Source organism: Salmo salar, chromosome 17, assembly GCF_965601325.2.
Source record: "Salmo salar chromosome 17, fSalSal1, whole genome shotgun sequence".
In the NCBI taxonomy this organism is placed as follows: Eukaryota; Metazoa; Chordata; class Actinopteri; order Salmoniformes; family Salmonidae; genus Salmo; species Salmo salar.
In genome coordinates this window covers 45,427,978-45,445,581 of record NC_138307.1, presented here as the reverse complement: position 1 = coordinate 45,445,581, position 17,604 = coordinate 45,427,978, and the positions used below count along the sequence as shown (strand labels likewise).

General features: G+C 42.9%; 1 protein-coding gene across 1 annotated transcript in view; it reads right to left on the bottom strand.

Annotated features, from left to right (window-relative positions):
- Positions 1–17,604, bottom strand: part of il17rel (interleukin 17 receptor E-like) — a 53,424-nt gene that overhangs the window by 8,466 nt on the left and 27,354 nt on the right. Inside the window, exons 6-13 of the mRNA XM_014152794.3 lie at positions 17,024–17,068; positions 16,631–16,773; positions 14,380–14,451; positions 12,380–12,434; positions 12,099–12,262; positions 11,871–11,915; positions 11,676–11,733; positions 10,450–10,580 (exon numbers count right to left, since the gene is read on the bottom strand). Of these exons, the coding sequence (XP_014008269.2) occupies positions 10,450–10,580; positions 11,676–11,733; positions 11,871–11,915; positions 12,099–12,262; positions 12,380–12,434; positions 14,380–14,451; positions 16,631–16,773; positions 17,024–17,068 (713 nt within the window). The remainder of the gene's footprint in view (positions 1–10,449; positions 10,581–11,675; positions 11,734–11,870; positions 11,916–12,098; positions 12,263–12,379; positions 12,435–14,379; positions 14,452–16,630; positions 16,774–17,023; positions 17,069–17,604) is intronic.

The window sequence follows — 17,604 nt, the reverse complement described above, 5'->3', positions numbered from 1 at the left end:
CTATCTGCGGTGCCTCTAATCAAATGATTCTCTCCTAACACAAATGCCATTTATTGCTCCAACTATTTGTTTTATTTATCCTGCAGCTCAGTCACTTTACCCCTGATTGTATGCATATAACTACCTCCTCTATCACTGATATTGTTATTGTTCTTGTACATACTGTATATCTTATTTATATTTACACAATTTTTAATATTGTTACTATGCAAGTAACCATTTGAATTTACAAGTTTATCAACTTTCAGAATTACTCTCCCATTGTTCCTCAAATGCAGTCTCTACTTTTACATCTGTAAAGCATAGAATTAGCTGCCTAACGAGATTACGTTATTTCTCGAGCTACAGTATGTTTTATAATTGAGGAATGATGACAATTGTTGACACTGTTTTTCTGTTAGACAATGTGCACAGTTGGGTGCCAGACTGATCCCCTGGTTATGAACGGATGCTGGGACCTACCAGAAAGAGCAAATGTATCATAAGATGTCCAGCAGTGTCCCATTCACTGTCCACTTGCTATTTTCACAGCTTTTCTATGGAACGCCGTTTGGGTCTTTGCGTGTCAAAAAAATGATACACGTCAAATAACACTATCTGACGTGTCAAATAAGCTTTTAATTTGTCAGGTCAAATAACACAATTCTATTATAGAATGTTGTGTGTGCTGAATTTTTCCGTGCAAGCCAAGCTCCACCACTACGATCAGTAGCACTGTCAAAGCTGTACAAAAAAGGAAAGTATGGAAACAAGCACAACCGACCACAAAAAATGTGTTTACAATACCGCATTGGTAATATTATTTGTTCGACCGAATGGGAAAAAGTCTGTGTGAGCATTTGAAATAAGATCAGGATAAATTGAGCAGGATCAAAAATGTTTGCAAATATCTTTGATACAGATGTTATTAGCAACTTCTGCGGTAGCTAGCAATCTTTAGCTTGGTACCTAGCAAGCACCAATGCAACCAGCCTGAAAACAAGGACCAGTAGAAACTGCAGTCATTTTCAATATTCTTAGCAATGATTTAGGAATCCATGTGAGTAAGTATTAGCTAGGTAGCCACTTGTTGTTGAATAGGTGGGTCCGACCCCCAATAACGAAATAAGAAATGTCTTATAAATTAGAAGTATTTTAGATGATGACACCTAGCTAGGTAGTTAGTTAGCTAACTATAGCTACTGAAACAGATTGTCGTTTTGCTATGTTTTTGGGAAATAACATTGTTTGCATCCTTCAGCTAGCTAGCTTTTTTATGACCAGCACTGTCCAGAGCTTGGGGAAGTGTGTCCTCGCTCCTTCGGAAGCTGCGCAAGACAAAACTTTACCAGCATCATGGCATACGTATCGGTGAATCATTGTGACATATGAAATACGAGTGATAGTGTAATCAATGTGTAATAACTATGTAAAAACATTATGAACGTGTTAAATTATGTGACATGCAGTCATATTCAGGTCCTGATTGGTCAACAAGCTTATTTGACGTGTAACTTTTTTGACGCGGAAAGATCCAAACGGCGTTCCAGACCTCAGAATAAAAGTCATTTTGATTTTCAAGTGCAATAGCAAAAACCTTTGTCCTTTCTTTAGAACTAAATGCAATTGACCACTTGGCTGTCTATTACATCACACTGTCACAGGCCCTCCCAGTCAACACCACCTCATACGATTGACTGCTGCAGTTGTTCGAGAGACGCCCAGTTTTCACAGGCTCATTATTTTTACAAAATGACCCACTTCATTACTTTGATACATTTGATAACCTATTGTGAAACATAATTTATGTAAACTGACATTATTTGTTGCTTATTTTCTACTTCTTAGAATGTCCATATAATGTCCAGGGCATAACCTAGCCTGTGTCCACCATTCAATTTAGCTTTTTATTGTATCTGAAGTGTAATAGAAAGGTGGAATGGAGCGATCAGGTTGGTTTCACCAGGCTAATCATAACCCACCATGTGTGTGTGTGGTGTGACCGACCAGTATCTTTGATGAAGGGTCAGGGGCTGATCTACGTTGCTATGCCCATCAGTGGGGCTCTGGCTAAGACCTCACCTCTTGCCTGCTCACCAACGGTCATCGATCGGGAAATCAGAATTTGGTAGGTTTAGTCTGACTTCAACATAGGTCATATCTGACACAAACATATACTATCTCTAACTGCCATAGTTAGAGATAGGTCTTATCAGAACAGTGACTGTGTGTATGTGTTGACACATGCATGAGATTCAGAGAAACCTGGCACTCAACACATCCACCATGAGGTGATTACTGATAATACAGTACAGCACAAATGTCTTGTAATAGCAACACCCTTTTCATTCCATGTGTCAACTCTGCCTATTTCTACAGATGAACTGGATATGCTTTTGCCAGACGGCAGCCTCAGTCACTTGACCTATTCAAACTTCAACATAGTACCTGTTTGTGTGTCAGATATTACCTATCCTCACTGCCATTGGTAATAGAAGAGTGACTATGGAGACATTTAAGATGAAGTCCAGACTGACAAACGGGCTTGATACTGATGTATCTGAATGGAGAGAGACCTGGCACTCGGCATGAACATTTTACAAGACAACTTTTACCTGTATTGTCTTTTTTTATTATTGATTTGAATGTATCAGTCAATATGGGGAGGGAGAAACCCTTTGTATTCTCCACCAGGATCAGTGAACTCCTGGTGTATATGGGACACCACACAGGAAGATATGACCACTCTGACATGTTTGCCAAGGTAGCCCCATTACCACCAGACAAAATGCTGATAGGCACAGTATCTGTACCAGCTGGGAATGACATGAAAGGTGCACATTGTTACATTAGCAGAACACTGCTTCTATTGTATTATGGAAAGGGTTGTTTATTCTACATGGACCTGAATGTTGTCAAAACATGTAGTTTAGAATATCTACACAAATTCAGCAATTTCATTCTTCTCATATTGTTCTGTAGGCTACTGACCTATTCAAGCTTCCTCCAGAATCTCACCATACTGTACATCTGCCTGTAGTTATTGAACTCAACCTGCAGGAGTTTTTTGTTGTTGTGATTGAGTGGGGGGAAACAGCTGTGGGCAAGGTTCTGACAGGTGGGTGTGTCTTGGTGGTGGTAAGGAGCAAATTAGTTTTGCATGGCCTGTCATGGCCGCCAGTATTTCTTGAGGAGCAAGCCAAAAAACAGGGCCAAATCAACGGGTGTAGTTCCCCTTTAAGTTGATCATGCACGCTGATTGGAGTCGTCCTCGGTGGTCAGGATGTGTTGCACCTGTCGCCTCGTTAATATTTAAGAGCTGCAGAGCCAACGCTCCAGTTGGCATGAGAGATGTTGGAAGAGCTAGGCTGCAGTTTAACTCTCAAAAGTTTGTGGCTGTCGTAGGAAGGAGCGGACCAAAGTGCAGGGTGTGTGTCGTTCCACATTTTCTTTTTACTGTGAAACTATGCAATACATACACAATAAACTGAACGAACAAAAACAGCAAACCGTGACGCAGAGTAGAAACATACACTAACTCAAAACCAATCTCCCACAAACCCAGGTGGAAAAAACACCTACTACAGCCTTCCCTGTAGCTCAGTTGGTAGAGCATGGTGTTTGCAACGCCAGGGTTGTGGGTTCGATTCCCACGGGGGGCCAGCACAGAAAAAAAAAAAACAAAAAAAAATGTATGAAATGTATGCATTCACTACTGTAAGTCGCTCTGGATAAGAGCGTCTGCTAAATGACTAAAATGTAAAATGTAAATGTAAGTATGATCTCCAATTAGAGACAACGATGACCAGCTGCCTCTAATTGGAGATCATCCCAAACAAAACCCAACATAGAAATACAAAACTAGAACATAACAACATAGAAAAACTAAATTAGAAAAACCCCTGTCACGCACTGACCTACTCTACCATAGAAAATAACAGCTTTCTATGGTCAGGACGTGACAGTACCCCCCCCAAAGGTGCGGACTCCGAACGCACCTAAACAAAAAAAACTAAAAAACAAAGGGAGGGTTAGGGAGGGAGACAAATGTCTATGGCGGCTCTGGTGCAGTACGCAGAACCTTCTTATCCCGCGGATCCTCCAGCAGAGGAGGCGGCTCCGGTTCGGGGCGTAACCCCCGCTCCGCCCGCTGATCCCCCCGCTTTTGTGTCACCGGACCGTGGATCATCACCGGAGGTTCTGGACTGCCGACCGCCGCTGGAGGTTTTGGACTGCCGACCGCCGCTGGAGGTTCTGGACTGCGGACCGCCGCTGGAGACTCTGGACCGCCGCTGGAGACTCCGGACTGCGGACCGCCGCTAGAGACTCCGGACTGCGGGCCGCCGCTGGAGGTTCCGGACTGCGGGCCGCCGCTGGAGGTTCCAGACTGCGGGCCGCCGGTTCCGGACTGCGGGCCGCCGCTGGAGGTTCCGGACTGCGGGCTGTCTTAGGAGGTTCCGGACTGCGGGCCGTCTCAGGAGGTTCCGGACTGCAGGCCGTCGCCGGAAGCTCCGGACTGGGAACTGTCGCCGGAAGCTCCGGACTGGGAACTGTCGCCAGAAGCTCCGGACTGGGAACTGTCGCCGGAAGCTCCGGACTGGGAACTGTCGCCGGAAGCTCTGGACTGGGAATGCGCACTGGAGGCCTGATGCGTGGGGCTGGCACTGGTGGCGCCAGACTAGTAACACGCACCTCAGGGTGAGTGCGGGAAGCAGGAACAGGACACCCAGGACTGGGCAGGCGCACTGGAGGCCTGATGCGTGGGGCTGGCACAGGTGGCGCCAGACTGGTGACACGCACCTCAGGGCAAGTGCGAGGAGCAGGCACAGGGTGTACCAGGCTGGATAGACTCACTGGAGGCCGGGTACGTGGGGCAGGTACAGGATATACTGGGCCGTGGAGGCGCACTGGAGGTGTCGAGCGTAGAGCTGGCACAACCTATCCTGGCTGGATGCTTACTTACTTTCGCCCGGCAAACGCGGGGCGCTGGCACAGGACGCACTGGGCTGTGAATACATACTGGCGACACAGTGCGCAGAGCCGGCGCAGGATATCCTGGACCGAGAAGGCGAACTGGAGACCAGGAGTGCTGAGCTGGCACCACCCTTCCTGGCTGAATGCTCAACCTAGCTCGACAAATGCGGGGCGCGGGCACAGATCACACCGGGCTGTGAATACGCACTGGCGACACAGTGCGCATCACCACATAACACAGTGCTTGCTTCGTCACTTGCTCCCCACAGTAAGCACGGGGAGTTGGCTCAGGTCGCCACCCTGACTCTGCCAATCTCCCCATGTGCCCCCTCCAAAATGTATTTTGGGGCTGCCTCTCGCACTTGCCTCGTGGTTGGTATAGTGCCTCGTAATATCGCCGCTCCACTTTCGCTGCCTCAATCTCCTCTTTTGGACGGCGATACTCCCCAGTCTGACTCCAGGCTCCTTTCCCGTCCAGAATTTCCTCCCAGGTCTATTCCTGTTTCTCCTGGGCACGCTGCTTGGTCCTTTGGTGGTGGGAGATTCTGTCACGGCTGTCGTAGGAAGGAGCGGACCAAAGTGCAGAGTGTGTGTCATTCCACATTTTATTTTCACTGTGAAACTATGCAATACATACACAATAAACTGAACGAAGAAAAACAACAAACCGTGACGCAGAGTAGAAACATACACTAACTCAAAACCAATCTCCCACAAACCCAGTTGGAAAAAAACACCTACTTAAGTATGATCTCCAATTAGAGACAATGATGACCAGCTGCCTCTAATTGGAGATCATCCCAAACAAAACCCAACCTAGAAATACAAAACTAGAACATAACAACATAGAAAAACTAAACTAGAAAACCCCCCTGTCTTGCCCTGACCTACTCTACCATAGAAAATAACAGCTTTCTATGGTCAGGACGTGATAATGACTAGAAATACTTTTATTTTGTATCTACCTGTTTGATTTGCTCCATGTTTACTTTCACTCTCTAACTTTTATTTTATTTAACCTTTTATTTAACAAGGCAAGTCAGTTAAGAACAAATTCTTATTTACAACGACTGCCTACCAAAAGGCAAATGGCCTCCTGCGGGGATGGGGCCTGGGATAAAAAAAATATATAAAAAAGAAATACAACATAAATATAGGACAAAACACACATGACAACAAGAGAGACACCACCCTACATAAAGAGAGACATAAGACAACAACATAAGGCAGCAACACATGACAACACAGCATGGTAACAACAACAGGGTAGAAATACAACATGGTAGCAGAACAAAAACATGGTACAAACATTATTGGGAAAAGTCAACAGCAAAGGTCAAGAAGGTAGAGACAACAATACATCATACAAAGCAGCCACAACTGTCAGTAAGAGTGTCCATGATTGAGTCTTTGAATGAAGAGATTGAAATAAAAAACGGTCAATTTTGAGTGTTTGTTGCAGCTCATTCCAGTCGCTAGCTGCAGCGAACAGAAAAGAGGAGCGACCCAGGGATGTGTGTGCTTTGGGGACCTTTAATAGAATGTGACTGGCAGAACGGGTGTTGTATGTGGAGGATGAGGGCTGCAGTAGATATCTCAGATAGGGGGGAGGGAGGCCTAAGAGATTTTTATAAATAAGCATCAACCAGTGGGTCTTGTGATGGGTGTACAGAGATGACCAGTTTACAGAGGAGTATAGAGTGCAGTGATGTGTCCTATAAGGAGCATTGGTGGCAAATCGGATGGCCGAAATCTTAAAGAACATCTAGCCACTCGAGAGCACCCTTACCTCCGATCTATAAATGATGTCTCCATAACCTAGCATGAGTAGGATAGTCATCTGAATCAGGGTTAGTTTAGCAGCTGGGGTGAAAGAGGAGCGATTACGATAGAGGAAACCAAGTCTAGATTTAACTTTAGCCTGCGGCTTTGATATGTGCTGAGAGAAGGACAGTGTGCCGTCTAGCCATACTCCCAAGTACTTGTATGCGGTGATTACCTCAAGCTCTAAACCCTCAGAGGTAGTAATAACACCTGTGGGAAGAGGGGCATTCTTCTTACCAAACCACTTGACCTTTGTTTTGGAGGTGTTCAGAAGAAGGTTAATGGTAGAGAAACTTCCCTGCCTCCCTCCTCTTTCCTAACCCCTCCCTCTCCCTTCTCCCTCCCACTCCCCCGGTCTCTCTCCTTCTCTTTCCTACCCCCTCCCTCTCAACTTAAGTTGGTGGGGGTTCTTTTCTTTTAGTTTGACTGTATCAGGCAACTCTAATGGGCATCCATGGTGGGTGTTAACCTGTCTGGGAACCTGGGACGCTTGCATCCCACCCTAGTCAACAGCCAGTGGAATCGCGTCGTGCGAAATACAAATACCTCATAAATGCTATAACTTCAATTTCTCAAACATATGACTATTTTACACCATTTTATAGATACACCTCTTCTGAATCGAACCACGTTGTCCGATTTCAAAAAGGCTTTACAGCAAAAGCAAAACATTAGATTATGTTAGGAGAGTACCCTGCCAAAAATAATCACACTGTCATTTTCAAAGCAACTAGCATGCATCACAAATACCCAAAACACAGCTAAATGCAGCACTAACCTTTGACAATCTTCATCAGATGACACTCCTAGGACATCATGTTACACAATACATGCATTTTTTTGTTCGATAAAGTTCATATTTATATATAAAAACAGCATTTTACATCGGCGCGTGACGTTCAGAAAATATTTTCCCTCAAATGCTTCCGGTGGTTCAGCACTACAATTTACAAAATTACTATTCGAAAACATTGTTAAATTGTAATATTGTCATTCAAAGAATTATAGATTAACATCTCGTGAATGCAACCGCATTGCCAGATTTAAAAATAACTTTACTGGGAAATCACACTTTGCAATAAACGAGGTGCTATGCTCAGAAAAATAGGCTAGGCGATACAGGTTAGCGCCATCTTGGAACCATCTAAAATCAAATATACTATTGTAAATATTCCCTTACCTTTGATTATCTTCATCAGAAGGCACTTCCAGGAATCCACAACAAATGTAGTTTTGTTCGAAAAAGTTAATAATTTATGTCCCAATAGCTCCTTCTTGTTAGCGCGTTCCGAAGGCTACTCATAATGTACTGAAGAGCGCGGGACTTGTCGTCACGAATGTGCAAAAAATATATATTTACGTTCGTTCAAACATGTCAAACGTTGTATAACCTCTATGGGACCGGCGGGACGAATTCGTCCCACCTACGTAACAGCCACTGCCAGCCTGTGGCGCGATTTTCAAAATCTTAAAAATCCTATTACTTCAATTTCTCAAACATATGACTATTTTACAGCCATTTAAAGATAAGACTCTCGTTAATCTAACCACACTGTCCGATTTCAAAAAGGCTTTACAACGAAAGCAAAACATTAGATTATGTCAGCAGAGTACCAAGCCAGAAATAATCAGACACCCATTTTTCAAGCCAGCATATAATGTCACCAAAACCCAGAAGACAGCTAAATGCAGCACTCACCTTTGATGATCTTCATCAGATGACAACCCTAGGACATTATGTTATACAATACATGCATGTTTTGTTCAATCAAGTTCATATTTATATCAAAAACCAGCTTATTACATTAGCATGTGACGTTCAGAACTAGCATACCCCCCGCAAACTTCCGGGGAATTCGCTAACATTTTACTAAATTACTCACGATAAACGTTCACAAAAAGCATAACAATTATTTTAAGAATTATAGATACAGACCTCCTCTATGCACTCGATATGTCCGATTTTAAAATAGCTTTTTGGTGAAAGCACATTTTGCAATATTCTAAGTACATAGCCCAGGCATCACGGGCTCGCTATTTAGACACCCGGCAAGTTTAGCACTCACCATAATCATATTTACTATTATAAAAATGTCATTACCTTTTGTTGTCTTCGTCAGAATGCACACCCAGGACAGCTACTTCAATAACAAATGTTGGTTTGGTCCAAAATAATCCATCGTTATATCCGAATAGCGGCGTTTTGTTCGTGCGTTCCAGACACTATCCGAAATAGTAAAGAAGTGTCACGCGCTTGGCGCAATTCCTGACAATAAAATTCAAAGTATTCCATTGCCGTACGTCGAAGCATGTCAACCGCTGTTTAAAATCAATTTTTACGTCATTTTTCTCGTAGAAAAGCGATAATATTCCGACCGGGAATCTCCTTTTCGGCAAACAGAGGAAAAAATCCCAAAGGCGGGGGCGGTCGGGGTCACGCGCATAAGCTAGTGTCTCTTGATGGGCCACTTGAGAAAGGCGATAATGTGTTTCAGCCTGGGGCTGGAATGACGACATTCTGTTTTTTCCCGGGCTCTGAGAGCCTATGGAAGACGTGGGAAGTGTCACGTTAGAGCAGAGATCCTTAGTAAATGATAGAGATGGCAAAGAAGTTCCAGAAATGGTCAGACAGGCCACTTCCTGTAAAGGAATCTCTCAGGTTTTGACCTGCCATTTGAGTTCTGTTATACTCACAGACACCATTCAAACAGTTTTAGAAAATTTAGGGTGTTTTCTATCCATATGTAATAAGTATATGCATATTCTAGTTACTGAGTAGGAGTGGTAACCAGATTAAATCGGGTATGTTTTTTATCCAGCCGTGTCAATGCTGCCCCCTAGCCCTAACAGGATAACATAAATCTTTAGGGCCTTTTTCAATCAGAGCTTCAATAATATTCAAGGCGGACGATTGCATTGTCTTACTAAACGTTTCGGAACGAAAGGGTACCCACGGGCGCCCTCGTCATAGTAGTAATGGCCCTCCCCTATTGACCAACTTTCCAGGCCTCTCGTTCGGTCAGTTTTTACCGGAGAAGACTCAAACCACTTTGTAAAGACTGTTGACATCTAGTGGAAGCCTTAGGAAGTGCTAAATGAATCCTAACTCATGGTGTGTTTCATAGGCAAAGTGTTGAAGGTGATTCCACAAATCAGATTTCCACTTCCTGTATGGAATCTTCTCAGGTTTTGGCCTGCCATATGAGTTCTGTTATACTCACAGACACCATTCAAACAGTTTTAGAAACTTTAGAGTGTTTTCTATCCACATCTACTCATTATATGCATATTCTAGTTACTGGGCAGGAGTAGTAACCAGATTAAATCGGGTACGTTTTTTATCCGGCCGTGCAAATACTGCCCCCTAGCCCTAACAGGTTTTAAGACCCTACTCGAGCTTGGCCAGCACTCAGTAGGCACGCCCATTGATGCCTTTCAGAACCTATTTTAAAGCCCCACCTGGTTTAGTTTTGGTTGTCAGTGACTCATTTGTTAGTTCCCTTTTTATGTTGAGTGATGAGTTTTGGTTGGTTATTGGGGAAGTAAGTCGTACAGTCAACACAGCTCCTTGATACAGCAGACTTCATAGTAAGCAAACACCCTTATTTTTTAAAATAATAATTAGTACTGTTGCCTATGATAAGAATTAGGTGCAGATAGACATGCATTTACCACATGTACAGGGAGTGTGTGTTCTGGGTGGCATGCAGAGGTCCCCGTCTTCACACACACATGAAGAGAGAGGGGTGCTCTGACCCGTGACGTTAAAACCAGCCGCTGCTGGTCGACACCCAGGTCCCAAGCTGGAGAGTAAGGCAATAGCATCATTCAACATTACTTACTGTATGATCACCTGCAGTATAGAGCCCCAGAGTGGAGGTGTCATAATACCCATAAAACCTAGCGGTCAAACAGGGAAACTTTCAATAGTTTTTCCACCATTCATTTATCCCATAGGGGAATTTAGAAACACTTAAAATAAGGCCTGTGTTTCATGTAGGCTTACCCGTATTGATAACCATGTAAATCTCTCTCGGACAAGGTGACTTTTATCAATATTTTTGGCTCAATTTTCTCAGACTTGAAAATGGTAACTAGCGTCAAAGTAGACATCATTCAAAACTACAAATCCCTGCAAGCTCCTGCATGTCATCTCTGGCCGATACCTTTGCTAACAGGTATTGTGTCAATTTAAAACTTGCACAAGACCGTTCACAGAATTGTCCATTTAAATAAATTAGCTAACATTAAATAGTTAATCGAGAGATTCTTACCTTTGCCTCAATTCGGCAGTCTCATCCAGATTATCATGGCAATTGTAGTTCATTATGATAGCAAATGAGCATTTCATTTTGGGGGGGGGGGGGGGGGGGGGTAAATGGTCAATACAGGCAAATATACTGAAAAAAGTCACCTTGTCCTAGAGAGATTTACACGGTTATCAAAACATCACACCAGAGTAAGCGTATATGAAATGCAGCTCTTATTTTAAGTTTCTAAAATCCCTATGGGAAAAAAGAATTGTGTTAAAACGACTCTATATTGGTAATACTAGATAACAGACCTGGGTTCAAATAGTATTTGTTTTCTTTCAAAAACGTTTGAGAGTTTGATTCAGCATGCCTGGAGTGCCAAATGGATGGGGTTTGCACTTCTGGTACTATTCCGTTGGTCCATTGTGTCAGACAAGTTTTAAAAAAATGCTATTTGAATCCAGGTGTGCCATAATATTGCATTAGTGTAATACTAGAGTGTGGGTGGTTTCTTATCCTTGGGTTTTACGGGTTTGGCTGATGTACAAACTGTGGTACCCTTTTCCACTTAAAAGTCCGTCATTCACAACTTCAGACGGATCACTTATGATAAATATATGCACACTATTTACAGAGAGCTATTACCTTGGAAATTCCCATCTGCAAAGGGGCACCGGATCCAGGATCCAGAATCTGTGGTAAACTGTACATAAAACAGCCAGGAGCATGCATTTGTTAGATGAATTTGTTCTGCACACTCAAAGGGGATATGTACCGGAAAGTTCAGATAGTAAGTGCATTCAGTCGTTGAAGACACCGCAGGCAAAGGTGGTGTCTTACCTTTATGCAAAGCTGTGGGTGTGGATCCACTGTGGAGAATGTTATCTGAAAGGAAAGTTAAATGAGGGCTTGAATCTATATTAGTTCTTGTAAAAGAGTCATCTGGTTATATAGCCTTGGTGCCTGACTGTTTCTATGTCATATCAGTCTTTTGTCTTTGAAACAGCCTTTAAACTGTGAAGGAGTTCAGAGGTACAGATGTGAGGCTGATTGATAGAGGCACCTAACCTTTTCCCTGTTGAGGGTCTGTGATGAACCAGCCAGATCGTCACACTCATTGTTCCCTGGTTTCTGGCACAGTGAGATCACCACAGAAACAGGACACACCGGTTCCCATGACAACAACTCTTCCACCGGGTCAAAGTTAATGCCCGACCACAACTCCTCCAGATCTTTGGAGAAAAGAGACGCGGTCAAAAGCAATGCACTGACAATCTTGCAAATTTCACAATCAACCAACCAACCAATTAATAAAACATGCAGTGTAACAGAAGTTAAAGGACACTCACGGTCTCTGAAGGGAAAGACTTGAACTCTGGGTGCATCAGAGGTGGCAGACCAGCCCTGTGGGATAAATATATACAGTGCATTCAGAAAGTATTCAGACCCCTTGACTTTTTCCAACTTTTTGTTACGTTACAGCCTTATTATAAAATTGATTAAATAAAACATCCTCATCAATCTACACACAATACTTCATAATGACAAAGCGAAAACAGGTTTTTAGAAATGTTTGCAAATGTATAAAAAAATATAAACTTATTTGTATAAGTATTCAGAACCTTTGCTATGAGACTCGAAATTGAGCTCAGGCGCATCCTGTTTCCATTGATCATGCTCCCGAGAGGCGCAACGCTCTAAGGCACTGCATCTCAGTGCAAGAGGCATTACAGCAGTCCCTGGTTCGAATCCAGGCTGCATCACATCCGGCCGTGATTGGGAGTCCCATAGGGCGGCGCACAATTGGCCCAGTGTTGTGTGGGTTTGGCCGTCAATGTAAATAAGAATTGGTTCTTAACTGACTTGTCTAGTTAAACAAAGGTTTAATTTAAAAAATCATCCTTGAGATGTTTCTACAACTTGATTGGAGTCCACCTGTGGTAAATTCTATTGATTTGACATGATTTGGAAAGGCACACACCTGTCTATATAGGGTCCCACAGTTGACAGTCCATGTCAGAGCAAAAACCAAGCCATGAGGTTGAAGGAGTTGTCTGTAGAGCTCCGAGACAGGATTGTGTTGAGGCACAGATCTAGGGAAAGGTATAAAAAATGTTCTGCAGCATTGAAGGGACCCGAGAACACAGTGGCCTCCATCATTCTTAAATGGAAGATGTTTGGAACCACCAAGACTCTTCCTGGAACTGGCTGCCCAGCTAAATTGAACAATCGGGGGAGAAGGGCCTTGGTCAGGGAGGTGACCAAGAACCTGATTGTCACTCTGACAGAGCCTCTGTGGAGATGGGAAAAACTTTCAGAAGGACAACAATCTCTGCAGCACTCCACCAATCAGGCCTTTATGGTAGAGTGGTCTGAAGAAAAAACACATGAAGGGCCCACTTGGAGTTTTCCACAAGGCACCAAAAGACTCTCATCACCATGAGAAACAAGATTCTCTGGTCTGATGAAACCAAGATTGAACTCTTTGGCCTGAATGCCAAGGGTCACGTCTTCACCATCCCTACGGTGAAGCATGGTGGTTGCAGCATCATGCTGTGGGGATGTTTTTCAGCGAAAAGGACTTTGAGACTAGTCAGGATCGAGGGAAAGATGAGCAGAGCAAGATCCTTGATGAAAACTTGCTCCAGAGCGCTCAGGACCACAGACGGGGGCAAAGGTTCACCTTCCAACAGGACAAAGACCCTAAGCACAAAGCCCCTAAGCACAAAGCCAAGGCAATGCAGGAGAGGCTTCGGGACAAGTCTCTGAATGTCCTTGAGTGGCCCAGCCAGAGCCCGGACTTGAAGCTGATCTAACATCTCTTGAGAGACCTGAAAATAGCTGTTAAGCAACGCTCCCCATTCAACCTGACAGAGCTTGAGATTATCTGCAGAGAAGAATGGGAGAAACTCCCCAAATACAGGTGTGCCAAGCTTGTAGCATCATGCCCAAGAACACTTGAGGCTGTAATCGCTGCCAAACGTTATTCAACAAAGTACTGATTAAAGGGTCTGAATACTTGTTTAAATGTAATATTTTTGTAGTTTTTAAAATAAATTTGCAACAATTTCTAAAAACCTTTTTTTACTTTGTCATTATGGGGTACTGTGTCTAGATGGATGAGGGGAAACATCAATGTAATCAATTTTAGAATAAGGCTGTAACGTAACAAAATGTGAAAAAAGTCCAGGGGTCTTTCGAATGTACTGTAACATCACAATTTCCACAAGACTGTCCAGATCGTCATAGACATTTGATTACATAAAGGTCAAACAAAATGATCTAACAAGAAGATAAAATGGTAGATAAAATTGACCTAACTAGATAAGGATCAGTTAAGAATCTTTACCTCGATACAGAGACAGGGCAAAGGTGTAGAATACTGCAGAGTAGTATTCTTCAGCACATCCTCCTTTCTGATCTGCCGAGAGGGAACAAGGGTCAGACCTGGGTTCAAACATTATTTGACATACTAGTCTACCTGGAGTGCCAGATGGGCCTGGTTTGCAAATTTGCCACTATTACAAATGAAGTTGGAAGTTTACATACACTTAGGTTGGAGTCATTAACTCAACCACTCCACAAATGTATTGTTAACAAACTATAGTTTTGGCAAGTCGGTTAGGACATCTACTTTGTGCATAACACAGGTCATTTTTCAAACAATTGTTTACAGACAGATTATTTCACTTATAATTCACTGTATCACAAGTGGGTCAGAAGTTTACATACACTAAGTTGACTGTGCCTTTAAACAGCTTGGAAAATTCCAGAAAATTATGTCATGGCTTTAGAAGCTTCTGATAGGCTAATTGACATCATTTGAGTCAATTGGAGGTGTACCTGTGGATATATTTCAAGGCCTACCTTCAAACTCAGTGCCTCATTGCTTGACATCATGGGAAAATCAAAAGAAATCAGCCAAGACCTCAGAAAAAAAGATGTAGAACTCCACAAGTCTTGTTCATCCTTAGGAGCAATTTCAGAACGCCTGAAGGTACCACGTTCATCTGTACAAGCAATAGTATGCAAGTATAAACACCATGGGACCACACAGCTGCCATACCGCTCAGGAAGGAGACGCGTTCTGTCTCCAATCGATGAACATACTTTGGTGCGAAAAGTGCAAATCAATCCCAGAACAACAGAAAAGAACCTTGTGAAGATGCTGGAGGAAACAGGTACAAAAGTATCTATATGCACAGTAAAACGAGTCCTATATCGACATAACCTGAAAGGCCTCTCAGCAAGTAAGAAGCCACTGCTCCAAAACCGCCATAAAAAAGCCAGACTACGGTTTGCAACTGCACATGGGGACAAAGATTGTACTTTTTGGAGAAATGTCCTCTGGTCTGATGAAACGAAAATAGAACTGTTTGGTCATAATTACCAAGGAGGGAAAATGGGTAGGCTTGCAAGCCAAAGAACACCAGCCCAACCGTGAAGCACGGGGGTGGCAGCATCATGTTGTGGGGGTGCTTTGCTGCAGGAGGGACTGGTGCACTTCACAAAATAGATGGCATCATGAGAAATGAAAATTATGTGGATATATTGAAGCAACATCTCAAGACATTAGTCAGGATGTTAAAGCTTAGTCGCAAATGGGTCTTCCAAATGGACAATGACCCCAAGCATACTTCCAAAGTTGTGGCAAAATGGCTTAAGGACAACAAAGTCAAGGTATTGGAGTGACCATCACAAAGCCCTGACCTCAATCCAATAGAAAATGTGTGGGCAGAACTGAAAAAGCGTGTGCGAGCAAGGAGGCCTAAAAACCTGACTCAGTTACACCATCTCTGTCAGGAGGAATGGGCCAAAATTCACCCAACTTATTGTGGGAAGCTTGTGGAAGGCTACCCGAAACGTTTGACCCAAGTTAAACAATTTAAAGGCAACGCTACCAAATACCAATTGAGTGTATGTAAACTTCTGACCCACTGGAAATGTGATGAAAGAAATAAAAGCTGAAATAAATCATTCTCTCTGCTATTATTCTGACATTTTCACATTCTTAAAATAAGGTGGTGATCCTAACTGACCTAAGACAGGGAATTTTTACTAGGATTAAATGTCATGAATTGTGAAAAACTGAGTTTAAATGTATTTGGCTAAGGTGTATGTAAACTTCTGATTTCAACTGTACATTGGTTCCATTGTGCTAGGCAAGCTCAATCTAGCCCAGGTAAAGTACTTGAAATAATTTCAAATGGCATTTGAATCCAGGGTCTGATCGAGTATAGCACAACTGATTTATGATGCCTGTTTCATACCATCTGGTTGAGGCATTTCTATGACCCTCCTCTTTCCTGTGTTACTATCAGAGTATGCACAAAGTATAGTATTGACTCTCACCGTTTTACAACACTTACTGGCAAGCAGTAGTTGTAAACACACTTGTCTCTGGGAGGTGTTATTATGCTAGGAAAGTGAGGGGAGTGCCTCAACATTATCAGTGCCTAGCCTGGAATCCACACACTGCTTTCATTTCACTGAGTGAAACAATAGTGAAATATATACATTATGGATTCCAGGCTAACCAGGGTCTCACAATTTGAAAATTAACATTTACTCTTTAAGGTCTCCATCTCCTGTAATCTTACCAGTGTGTTGGCCCCTGTGTCTCTACAGGTGTAGGCTTTTCTGTGACACAGTCTCAGGTGATAGTCTTTATCCTCCAACATGTCTGAGACAGACACAGCCAGCTCCTTTCTGTCTGAGTCCACCGTGTACGCTAGCCTCCCAGCTGTCATAGGACACAGTCAGTCAGTAATCAGACAGTCAAGGGAAATGGATGCACTGCCAATATCTTTAGGCTGATTTGTACACAAGGAAATACAGAATGAGTATATTGTTGTCGGGTTATGCAAGGCAAAAATGTAGCCTTGTTGAACGCAGAAATAGTCTGTCATTGTAACCCATGCTAAGGGATATCTAGAGTGATTTAATTGTTGTGAACTATAGAACAATAGAGAAATACAATCTATCAAACTTACTGATGCATTCTGGAATGTTACTCCGAAGATCTCTGCTGCTACATTCTGAAATATAGTTTAAGACCAAGTTAAGGTTTGTTCTCTGTAAAACAAACAATGCTTCGACATATGATCATTGTGTATGCACATTGAGTAAGAGCATGACTACCCTGCTGATCAAGCTGGGTTATGCTGTTTTGTTCAGCAGGGTAGTGTGACTTTTGGTTAGGAAATGAGGGTTTTATGATATTTAAGTGTTTCTGCATTAGACATTTGCTGACTCAATAGTTTTGCTTATGAACACCTGCAGTGTCAGTTTACTCACTCAACTCAATAGCTCTTAAATAATCAAAGTCAAGTACAGTTAGGTTTAACCAACATGATCCACTGGGAATCTGTGTGTGCAAGATGCTGAAATGGCGATTTCAATCAATCGGTTGACATTATGGCCACCTAATCATCTCCCTCATTCCTAATTGGCATATATCCTCACCTCTACACCATGCTAGCTGATGTGTAGTGAGTGTGCCACACATTGTTGCTGGAAGAGGTGAGTTTCCCCTGTATTATGTAAAGCGCTTTGAGTACCTCAGTTAGTAGAA